The 12,480-nt window shown below is 36.9% G+C and overlaps 1 protein-coding gene across 1 annotated transcript; it reads left to right on the top strand.

The window, feature by feature from the left end:
- On the top strand, positions 1-1,318 carry LOC127664144 (hemoglobin subunit beta-1-like). The gene is made up of 3 exons (XM_052156004.1): positions 1-152; positions 266-488; positions 1,057-1,318. The coding sequence occupies exons 1-3, from the start codon at positions 61-63 to the stop codon at positions 1,183-1,185; spliced, it is 444 nt and encodes a 147-aa protein (XP_052011964.1). The 5' UTR covers positions 1-60; the 3' UTR covers positions 1,186-1,318.
- Positions 1,319-12,480: the final 11,162 nt, after the last annotated feature.

Consider the following 12,480-nt stretch of genomic DNA (forward strand, 5'->3'; position numbering starts at 1 on the left):
CCAGTTGCTTCTTACATTTGCTTCTGATATTGCTGTGTTGCAAGCTCAGAGACAGACACCATGGTGCACCTGACTGACGCTGAGAAGAGTCTTGTCCAAGGCCTGTGGGGCAAGGTGAACGCTGATGTAATCGGCGCTGAGGCCCTGGGCAGGTTGGTATCCAGGTTACAAGGCAGCTCACAAGATGAAGCTGGGTGCTTGGAGACAGCTCTGCTTTCCAGCAGGCACTAACTTTCAGTGTCCCCTGGCTGTGTTTCCCTTTTAGGCTGCTGGTCGTCTACCCTTGGACCCAGAGGTACTTTGACAAATTTGGAGACCTGTCCTCTGCCTCTGCTATCATGGGTAACGCCAATGTGAAGGCCCATGGCAAGAAGGTGATAAATGCCTTCGATAACGGCCTGAAACACCTGGACAGCCTCAAGGGCACCTTTGCCAGCCTCAGTGAGCTCCACTGTGACAAGTTGCATGTGGATCCTGAGAACTTCAGGGTGAGTGTGATGGGCGCCCCCTGGGTTTCCTTCCCCTGGGTTTCCTGCTCACCTTCCTATCAGCAGGAAAGGGGAAGTGCTTCTAGGGAGCAGTTGTGATGATGGTGTGTGGATGTGAAATGTGGAGTATTGACAAGAGTCCAGTTGTTTTATCTTCTGATCACAGTCGCTGCTTCCTCTCTGTTCTTTTGTGTTGTCATTTCCTCTTTCTTCTGTAAGCTTTTAATTTTTTAAAGGGCTTCTTTTATCTGCTTTCTGTTTTCTTTCAAATATTTCCTGGTAACTTACTCTGAGCACCAAAAATTAAACGATTCTCTGCTTCATTTCACAGCTCTAAAGAATAATAGAGTGATAATTGGCTTTTGTAGGCTAGAGCAAAAGGGAATTGTATATTTTGCATATAAATGTTATCTTTCATAGAATAATTCTTATCAAAATTGACCGGTAGAACCCAGCTGCCATTCTCCCTGTCTTTTAAGATTATTTCTGCAATTCTATTTGCAATGGGCTTTCAGTATCTTGTATTGTGGTTCTACTTTATGTTGATGCCTCTTCCATCTTCCCACAGCTCCTGGGCAATATGATCGTGATTGTGCTGGGCCACCACCTGGGCAAGGATTTCACCCCCGCTGCCCAGGCCGCCTATCAGAAGGTGGTGGCTGGAGTGGCCACTGCGCTGGCTCACAAGTACCACTAAGCATCCTTCCTGCTGTTGTCTATGCACAAAGGTTATATGTCCCCTAGAGAACAACTACCAATTGTGGGGAAAATGATGAAGGCCTTTGGGCATCTACCTTTAATCTAATAAATGATATTTACTTTCTTCTCAATGGTGTGTTTTAATTATTTGTGTTTCTTGGAAGGATTAATGTGAAGCATTTATGGGATAAAGCAGTTGGGGCATGCTGGAGAAGGGATGTGAGGGGGAAAGTCATGTCATTCTATTTAAATTACAGCTATTTAAGAATAAAATACCAAAGTAGAAGTGAGAGTTCAGAAGCAAGGCATTCAGTTTGTCTTCATGCTAATTGACTTCTGGGGCTTTGTGATAAGTGAAGAGATAGTAAGTGGTCCTTCTGTGGGTAACCTTCCATGACAGCCATTTCTTAGAAAAGAAGTCAAGTAAGGGTTTAATTTACAACATAGATTTACACTATGTTTTATAGTTTTTGTGTTGTTCTTAATTTTTGTCACAACTGTCCCTTGTTTTTCCACTTGTTGCCCAGTACCTCAAAGACTCCAGTTTAATTTCTCCTGCCTCAAATGTCCATTACTCTTAAAGGGTATCTTCCTTGCTTGCTTTTCTATGAACACTTTCCATTTTCTCCTGACCTCTTTTATCTTAGAAAACCCCACTGTGTTACAAAGAGGAAACCCAGGAGCTCTTGAGCTCTTGTCCCCAGCCTCTTCCATTATCAATGATAATGAATCTTTAGAGACTCAGCTTGCACTAGAGGGTTTGAGGTGTTAATAGGGAGTAAATACTATGGACTACAGAGAATAGGAACAGAAATGTTTTGTTCTCTGGTAGTCTTTGCTGACTTAGGAAGGTTTCTTGGGCTCATAGCAAACAGAAGTTCATTTTCCCTAGTGTGTCTGTCTTAAATATCCACTAAGAGGATGGAGATTGGGCTCTCTCTGAACTGGTTTCCACTTTTCCGCCTCTTAGTTTTATAATTGTTTGTATTATTCTTGGCAATACTTCATGTTTACAGTTCCCCACTCTATAAGCATTTAGGTCATGCTAAATTCTGGAGACAAAATAAGAATTTCAAGTGTTCCTTATGCTCAACTGCAAGGCAATGCTGTTAGAGTCATACATACGATAGATAAGAACAATTGGAGACCAATTATGAGATTACAGGATAAAGTCATCAAAATGAAATGAAATTGAACTTTTGCCTTAAACTCAAAAATGAACCAAAACTTTAACATATAAAAGTGCAAAATATCTAGAATAAAATGAAGAGTAAAGTTTATTAATATTGGCTGTGAACCAGGTTTGCAGTGCATGCCTGTGATGGCAGCATTCAAGAACCTGAAGTACAGCCATGTCTGCCTGGGGTACATAGTGAGCGGTTTGTTTTAATAGACAACAGCAAAAGTCAACATTTTAAAGAAAGCTCTACCACCAAAAGCATGGATAAAAAGGGACAAAAATGAACACGTAAAATGGGAATATTAACTTTTCTTCATAGCATAGAGAATAATCAACAAAATGATAGTGAATTTAAAATGGGAGAAAATATTTGTGAACTAATATCTAACAATGGATTACTATGCAAAGTATGTAAGGAACCCATGCAACTCAGTAGAAAGAACATGAAATACAAACAAATTAAAACAGATATTTTCAAATAAGTCACACAAATTTCTAACACATTTATGAAAAGAAACTCAATATTAGGGAAACACAAATCAAAAAGCACCAAGAGGTATCACTGTATTCTTTTAGAACAGTTGTTATCAAGGAAGCAAAAGGCATGTTGGAGCAGATGTGAATGTGTGTATTTATATATCATATATAGATTAGTAGCTAGCAGTACTAACTTTGGCATCCTCTCAAGGTAGTTTGATAGATGAGTCATTCTTCTGTCTTTGCTTATAGTGCATGTAATGACTATGCATTGGTATGGTGAGACATTTTAGGCTTTTGAGTGAGTTTTGCTGGAGGTCACTCACATTCATACAGCCTATTATAAGCTATTCAACTGAACAAAAACTGACCTGGTAAAGTATAATGTCTTTAGTCTAAAACTAAGTGCCTTTGCCCCCCAGTTAAGAAGTGACTCTAAATACAAACCTGCAATCCAACTCTGCATGTTCTTTCACATTTGGCAGAGCATCACTCTAACATCAGTTCAATGAGGACAGGAAACAGCTGAACACTGAGTTAAAAATGCAAAGACTTGATCTGCCAGGGTGTGGGCAATACCAAGGGTGGCCTCCACTCTCTCACAAAAGAAGGGGAGGGAGAATGGGGGAAAGGGCTGTGTGATGAGAGGACCAAGAGGGAGTTGTAATTGGGATATAAAGTGAATAAATAAGTTAGTTAATGGAAATAAATGCATTCCTGCTAGGACAGTCAAGCTGCAGGTATAAAATGTGGACCTCTTGCGAAAGCCATACTCAGTTTTTTTTTTTTTTTTTGGAGGCAATGTCTTCTTGTTTCATGTGGAACAGAAGATTTGTCACTACCTTCCCCTAATTGACCCAGTAGACTTTCTAACTTGCCAAGGAGATTGAATAAACAACTTCCACACAGCAGCTGAGCTCGATGTCCTGCTTTGTCGGGTTTCAGAAGATCACCAACAGACACAGACTGAAAAGAGGTTGTTCAAGTCATTTAAGAGTTGTACCTATAGACTTCACTATTGTAAAGTTATTATCTTTGGTTTTCTGTCAATTGGTTATTGTCAGTGCTTGGGCTGATTTATTCAGAAACTCCCTGCTTCAGTTTTGGAAACTGAACTTTTATTCAGCACACAGAAATAAACATTCTGTTTCCTTACTTCATGTGTTGTTAGGAAAATGAAAAGCCCTCACATTGGGAGGAAAACAACAACAACAACAACAACAACAACGACACAAAACAACTTATCTGAACCCTTATGATGAATTTTTTTTGCACCATGAATATCACCGAAAGCAAGTCTTTCTCTCTCTCTCTCTCTCTCTCTCTCTCTCTCTCTCTCTCTCTCTCTCTCTCTGTCTCTCTCCCACACATCTCTCATAGGTATATATACTTCAAAACCCAAGAATGTAGGCAATATGTATTTTTTAACTGAAGTAGCAATTTCACACCAAACAGCTACTCTTCCTTATCAGCACAGACAGTCCTCAATGTGTTGATGTGTTGATATGAAAACACTACTCACTGCTATTTCATCCTGACAGAATTTGTTGATTCAGTACCCTGAAGTACTAGAGAGAATAAAGGGAAAAAACCTAAAACAGAAATACCAGACACACAGAATAAGGGTTGGGGAACAGAAATGATGATAGCTTTTGTGACCCAAAAGACTGGGTCACAAATAGAGATAAAATGTAAGACACATAATTTCCTGATCCAAGGGCACACCTTTTGGGCAAATTTTATGTAAAACATTTTAAACTAAGGAGTAGCTTATTATAGGGAAAATCTATATTTGGTATTGAATTTTAATTTTCTCTCATATTAACTCAAATTTTTATTATAAAAATTTTCAAATTTTCCCTATTATTTTTGTCCATTTGTAAATGTCACAAGAATTTCTAAATGTAATTCTATGAAAAGAAAATGTGCATTAAACGTTGCTGATCACCTAACTAGTAAGCATTAATGGAGATCTATTTAGCCTAAAGTGTTAGGATCCTGATTTGGCAAAACCCATTGTATCCACAGAAAATGTGGTACATTTACACAATTGAGTGCTACTCAACTATTAAAAACAATGAATTTGTGAAATTCTTAGGCAAATGAATGGAGCTAGAAACTATTATCCTGAGTGAGGTAACCCAATCACAAAAGAACACACATGATTTGTAATCGATGGTAAGTGGATATTAGCCCCAAACTCATAATACGCAAGAAACAACTCACAGATCACATGAAGCTCAAGGTGAAGGAAGACCAAAGTGTGGATACTTTAATCTTTATTGGAAAGTGGATCAAAACACCCATGGATCACAGCCAACCGATAGAATGAGAATAGGGTCCCCAATGGAGCAGCTTGAGAGAGGACCCAAGGAATTAAAGAGGCTTGCAGCTCTGCAGGAGGAACAATAATATGTACCAACCAATAACTCCAGAGCTCCCAGGGACTAAACCACCAACCAAAGAGTACACATGGAGGGCCCCATGGTTCTAGCTACATATGTAGCAGAAGATGAGCATTTTAGACATCAATGAGAGGAGAGGCCATTGGTCTTGTGAAGGCTCAATTGCCCAGAATAGGGGCATGCAAGTCAGGAAATTGGGGAGAGGAATTGAGCAGGGGGGAGGGGGAGTGGAATTGGGTTGTCGGTGGGATAATGTGGAAAGGGGTTAATACTTGAAATATAATAAAGCAAATATCTAATTAAAAAAAGCCACAGTATCCAGCTGATTATTCATTTCCTCATTGACATTATTTAGGAGAGTAAAGTAAAGAAGAAGTATCAGGGGACAGCAGATGCTGGAGAGGATGTGGGGAAAGAGGAACACTTCTCCATTGTTGGTGGGATTGCAAGCTGGTAAAACTATTCTGGAAATCAGTTTGGCGATTCCTCAGAAAATTAGACGTGGTACTACCTGTGGACCCAGCTATACCACTTATACTAAGTGGTCTGATAAATTTAAAGTTGACTTTTTTACACTGTGTGAAAGAGAAGGGTCAGGTTTCGTTCTTCTACACATAGAAATCCAGTTTCCTGAAACCATTTGCTAAAGTACCTGTCTTTTCTCCAGTGAGGGCTTTTGGCATTTTTCACCATTAAAAACATCAGGTGACTATGGATGTGTGTATTTATTTGGGGGCAGTCTATTCTAGCCAGTTGATTTATATGTGTGTTTATGTTAGTCCTGCTCTTGTTTCGGTTATTACAGGCTTGCCCCATCAAAACTGACTGTGGCACTCAACAGAGGATTTTCAAAAGGAAAATAATTTAAGTGGTTTTTAAATATTTTGAAAAGTATTCAAATACTTTTCTTAGTATTACATTTAGAAATTCTTGTGACATTTACAAATGGTCAAAAAAGAAAAGGAAAAATTTGAAAATTTGTGTAATAAAAACAACATGAGTTAATATGAGAGAGAAAAAAGTATTCAGTGTCTCTAGCCACAAGGGAAATGTAAAACAAAACTACTTTAAGAGTTCCCCTCACTCTAGCCAGAATAGCCATCTGTAATAAGGAACAAATGACAGCATGAGGAAGGATGTTCGGAAAGGGAAACCCTGTTCACTACCAATGGGAGTGAAAACTAGTGCAACTTTATGGAAACTAGTGGGCAAGTTGTTCAAAGACTCAAACCAGAGCTACCCTCGGTCCTAACTGCACTCCAAAGGATTTTATATCTAACTGCAGGGATGCTTGCACATCAATGCTTACTGCAGATCCATTCCCAATAGTTGGGAAATGGAATCAGCTGAGATGCCCAAAGACAAGGAAATGGATAATGACAATGTGACATACATATGCAAAATTTTAATAATCTGTAAAGATAAACAAATTTTTGAAAATCTCAGCAAAATGGATGAAACTAGAAACTGTTTTACTAAGCAAGGTTCCCCATGCCCAGGAAGACAAATGCTACATTCTTCCCTTTGGCTATGAATCCTTCCATTTGTATGTTTTAAGTTGGAGTGAATTTTTGTGATTGTAGGGATCTAACAGTATGTGTGGGATTAGGGATAGTAGATCATTTGTGGTATGAAATTAGATTATTAATTCCAGTGCTGGTGTGAACTGCTTTGCTCTCAGTTACTGGATAGAGAGACCTGGAGTACAGACAGTAGTGCCCCCACCAGTACAATCTATTTCCTAGATGTTGAGATCTGTTGATACTCCAATTGTAGGGAGAAATGGAGGGAAGCTTGTCTGGGAGTTTCCTCTCTTGCTTTCATTGATCTGGGTGGTAGCATATAGCCCCCCACCTTTAAATTCTTTTTTTGTTAGATATATTCTTTATTTACATTTCAAATTATTTCCCCTTTCCTGGTTTCCCACTCCCCAAAATCCCATAAGCCCTCTTCCTTCCCCCTGCCTTTAAATTCTGTAATACTCCATTTTGCTGTTCTTATTTTGTCTGTTTCACATCTAAGAGAAATTTTATCACACTTGTCTTCCAATGTGACATATCTCTTAGCATGATGAGCTCTATTTCCATTTATTTTATTTCAAAGAATTGGCTTTATTATCACTTAAAAAGTAATTATACTGGTGAGGTGGTAGATAAGTTAATTGGATGGATTGACTCTTTCTATAGTTTGTACAGGTACATTGTATTCCATAAAAATACAACTATTATTTGTCAGAAATTATAAGAAATACATTTAAGAAGTAAGTTCATCTGTCATTTCATTTTCTGATTTATTGATTTACAGTCATCTTTATGATGGATTTTATTTTTTGTGGTTCCATAAAAAATAGGAGATTACTTAAAGAACAAAACAAAACCCACTTGAGAGAGACCACTCTTGTCTTATATTAATTAAATAATTTAAATTTTTGGTGGCAGCTACTCAGAAACCTCAGATGGCCACAGTTAAATAGGTATACTATTCATCTATACTTTATCATGTTGCTATATATTATAAACTATGAAATATTATGTTTAAAATACATTAAAAATAGAAAATAATATTAAATAGAATATAATTTACATTTCAGTTAAGATTAGCACATTCTATATACATATATATCTTATAAAATATGTAGTGAATAAAGTAGTGGAGAAACTGTGAGTAACTAAAGAGAGCATGCATAAAATGAGTAAGTATACAACTCATGTACACTGATAGCAAAGTCTCTAAGTGTGTGTGGTTAACTTTGCTGTTTGGTATCAGCATATTTGTAATATCTGAGACCACAGTTCTTGGAAAAAACTTTGTAGGAGGTTCTTATCTATGTTTTCAGCTATGCCAAACCCCTAGTTGACTTGACCACATTTAGAAGTAGAAGTGCTTCATGCATCTTTGAAGAAAGAAGTGGGGGGTGGGGTGGGGAGGGGTGGAAATCAGTAGAACACTTCTGCCCCCTACTGGTATGCAACAGGAGCATTAGAGAAATTACCTAAAAGATCCTGATAGAGTGTATCCCAGTTAGCTTTAATTGACAACCTGAAACAACGAAGAAGAAAAGTCTCAATTAAGGAATAAAGTAAATGAGATTGCCCTGTGGGCACAGCTCTGGACAGCTGTCCTGTTAGTTAACTGAAGAAGGAGAACCCTGTTCATTGAGGGCCCATCTTTAAGCTATGTTTAAAGCTTATTACTGGACTTTATTACTTTAGAAAGTTAAGTAATTGGGCTAGAAAGATGCCTGGGGTTCAGTTCCCGACATCCACATTAGCCTTATAATGGCAGCTCATAATGACCTTTAACTCCAGGTTCAGGAGAGTCTGATATCACTAGCCTCCGTGTAATCCATTTTCACATACAGACACATACTTCACAAAACCAAAAATTAATATATCAATTAATTAATTAATAATTAATTAAATATTAAGAAATTAAAATAATAAAAGTATCACCCAAAGAGCAAAAGAGATTTCTATGCCATCTTTTTGCATTTTTGGACCCTTCTGATCCTGAATAATTTCTATTATGCAACCTAGGGAACAGAAGGAAAGACAAAAAGGAACTTGATGAAAAAGAACTCATTACAGTGGCTTCAAAAACTCATTCAGAATTTCTGCCCTTCATGGTGTTTGGAGCCCTATTATAGTAGGTTCCTCCAGGGAACAGGATACAAATCTCTGACATGCAAAGGAAACTGGAGTGTGTGTTAAGTTTAGATCCTGGGAATGCTAACCAGAATAAATGTTTTTCAGACTGTGGAGGAGGAGAAGGCAGGGAAGCTCTCAAGAGAAGAGCCAGTGCTGGGCATTTCTTCTATGGTAGGATACAACTCAATGCTCTTGGGCTAAACATCTAGGGCCCAAGAGATGTCTAAAAAGAGGTATAAATAAAGGCTCCAGATTTGTTGTTTAGGCTCTGGGAATCTCCTTCCTTTTGCTCTTTCTCCTGTTAAATATTTTCAGATTCAAACAGAAATAAGTAAGTACACAGCTATGTTCAATGGAAGCTTGCAGCAGATGAAAGAAGAAACTTAAGTCATGATTTCTGCAGATCTGACCCATAGAGTATAACACTTAACTCTGGTCAAGTTGGTCTGTAATGATGGTGTAGTTCTATTTTGAGTGATTTAGTCATCTGTCACAGTGTTTCCCTATTTATATTGTATTTATACAATGGCCTCTTCTTTTCCTATCAGGATTTGAATACAGGTGCAATAAATACCTGGTGGTTAAAATAAGGCTTAGTTGTTTAAAAGTTTAGTAAAGACAAACCTTATATATTCAAGAAGGAATTCATGAATATGTTCATAAAATATACCGAGCATTATAATATCAGGTACCAGTCCTGAAGTGTATTAAAAAGCTGAGACTTGGAGATATTAACTCTGAATGTGATGGTCTTACACTGGTAGGAACGGCAGTCTAATTTAAAGTAATACCTCCATCACTGGCTATTATATAAACAATTGATGATTTTAGACTGTAGATTGTTATAGCTAGGGTAAAATAATGTATCTTGTTTGGGGGAATATGTTATAAACAAATTTAATCTGAAGCCCAGAAAGTTGGATTTGTTTAAATTAGCAATTATTTTTATATTAATGTTGGCAATTTTGTAAGTGCTCTAATGTCATTTGTTGCTGAAATAGAGATTTATGTGATTTATGTAGCTATTATGCTGAAATGCTAATTGAGAATGGACTTATAATGGTGCTGAATTTTTAGGTAATTTATCCGCAAGAAAACTAAAGTTCAAGTAAGCAACAGTCTCTGTACACAGCCAAATACATCTTAACTGATGGTGTTCAGGTCCAGTTGTGTGCACCTTCAGCTAGACTATGCAATCAATATAGTCATAGTGAATTCCACAAGGAGCAAAGACCAACATTTTAAGTAATTACAAATGTTAATCCCACAGTGAAAGACAAAAAAATGTAAAAGATTAGTGGCAGCCAAAGTTCACCACCAACAGGGAAACCCTGAAGGGTGTGTTTGCCTCCCTTACATCTTTACACCATGCTTTTTCCCCCATGGAGATTGTTCTGCTTCCCAGATAAGTCCCATTTACCACTTGGTTTATGTGACTGGAGAAGATCCATAAATGTCCATTGTTTATAAAGCGCTCATGCCAACTTATCCTAAAGTCATATAGGCAGATACTGCCTTATGTATTTAACTACAATTAAATAAGCAGTGCCTAATATTTCAATCAGATAAAGGAGGCAATTTTACACATAGTAACAAAGAAAGGTGGAGACAATTTGGTGCCATGATACACAGAATGCTCAATTATAGTGAACAGGACACAATTGTAGTGGAATCAAGGTACAAAGGGCATCTGCTCCTCTGTTAGTTAACGTTTTGGTTAAGCACACACAAATGTGTCTTACTGTAACTTATTTACCCTGCTATATCATTATATTTAGTTATGACTATATCATTATATACAGCACCATCTATATCATTATACTTCGCATCCCCACTCTCCCTCCCATGCCCTGCTTCCTCCGCATCCCACGTGGCCAGATCCTTTCCTCTTACCAAAGGTTTCTACATATATTCGTGACATAGCTATTTCACAATCTTTTCTAGCACCATCTTTTCTATCTTTATATCACTTACTCCTCTCATAATACTAACTCTATTTTTATGACCTACATATCATATGCATATATACATCTATATGCAAATTTAAACTGACATTCTACACATGACAGGAAACATGCAATATTTGTATTTCTGATTCTGGCTTCCTTTGCTTAACATAATAGCCATAAGTGGCATTTACTTCCCTGTGAAAGTCATAGTTTCAATTATCTGACTAAGATACATCGAAACCTCAAAACAATTTCCCTTTGTATTTTCTTGATGGCTAAGAATGTCAAACATTTTCTCAAACATTGCCCTTTTTCTCCTGTTGATCACTGTCTATTCAGTCCAATAGCCAATATACTCAATTGATGACTTTCTTTTACTATATTTAGTTTCTTGAGCTTTCCATATTCACAGTATTAATTCCCTGTTGGATGTACAGCTGGCAATGGTTTTTCTCTATTAAGTAGACTGAGCTAATCATTTTGTAAGTCCATGAACAATTCTGGAAATAACGTTTTTTTGCCATCTGTATTGGGAGAACTTTGGAGCTGTCTATCAATTTGTAATCTCATATTGATGTCTATGTTGTGTGTTATCTACATGCACACATCACACACACACACACACACACATACACACACACACACACTATCTTAGTACCTTAGTCTGGAAATGTATTGGCTTTTTTTCTTTTATCACCTCATGTAAAACTTGTAACCAGCAAGACACCTTTCTTCTTTTATTAAATAACTATTCGTTCTCTACTGTGTGATAGGATCTATTTGATCTATATCTATCATCATTTGCTTATGTTCTGTATTTGATAATATTAAAGTACATTGTCTAATTTCCAATAGAAACTTAAGTTGACTCTTGTAAAAAATATTTTTGACTACATAGTAGTCTTGTTCATTTCAGAGCCCTGTAAAATCTGGAGTTTCAAATAGTTCAGATTTTTAAGAGAGTTGGGTAGTAGGCAGACAGGGAAGTAGTTAGTTCATTTTTGTGATCTCAATAGCTAATACAAAGCTTAGCATCAATCCATCAATAGAAGAGGTCTATAATGCTTGGAATCTACCTTATCAAACTTTATTTCATGAGTAACAAATCTCAATTTCATATCTGTTTTCTTCAGGGATGTGATGAGTGAGAGACTTTAAGGTACACACATTCTGTGTCTAGTTTTATTTTGATATATAGTAGTGGATAATGACTAAGATTAGAACTACAATTTTCTCTGCCTGAATATTTAATTCAGTGAGTTCTATGGAAAGAGACTGAAAGCCTATGGACTCTTTCTTTTCTATGTATGTGAATAAGAGTGTGATGCTATAAGTTAACACAGAGACCATTTTACAGAGACCATTTTAGTATGTCACCATAAGAATTTTATAAGCATATATATATATATATATATATACATAGCGCTAAAGTTCATATTAAATATTTTTTATTTGTTAACCATTTCTTTCAAGATGCAATAATTAATTGCTTGATTAAAGGTGTGCATGTGTAGGCTAGTTAATTCTCTTTAATTCTTTCACACAGATGCAAATATTGGGGAAGAATATGATGAGATCTTATTCAGCCTGGGCTGTACTCCTCAATCATTAATGCTGTAGTGCATGGTGTATACA

This window comes from Apodemus sylvaticus, chromosome 1, assembly GCF_947179515.1.
Source record: "Apodemus sylvaticus chromosome 1, mApoSyl1.1, whole genome shotgun sequence".
In the NCBI taxonomy this organism is placed as follows: Eukaryota; Metazoa; Chordata; class Mammalia; order Rodentia; family Muridae; genus Apodemus; species Apodemus sylvaticus.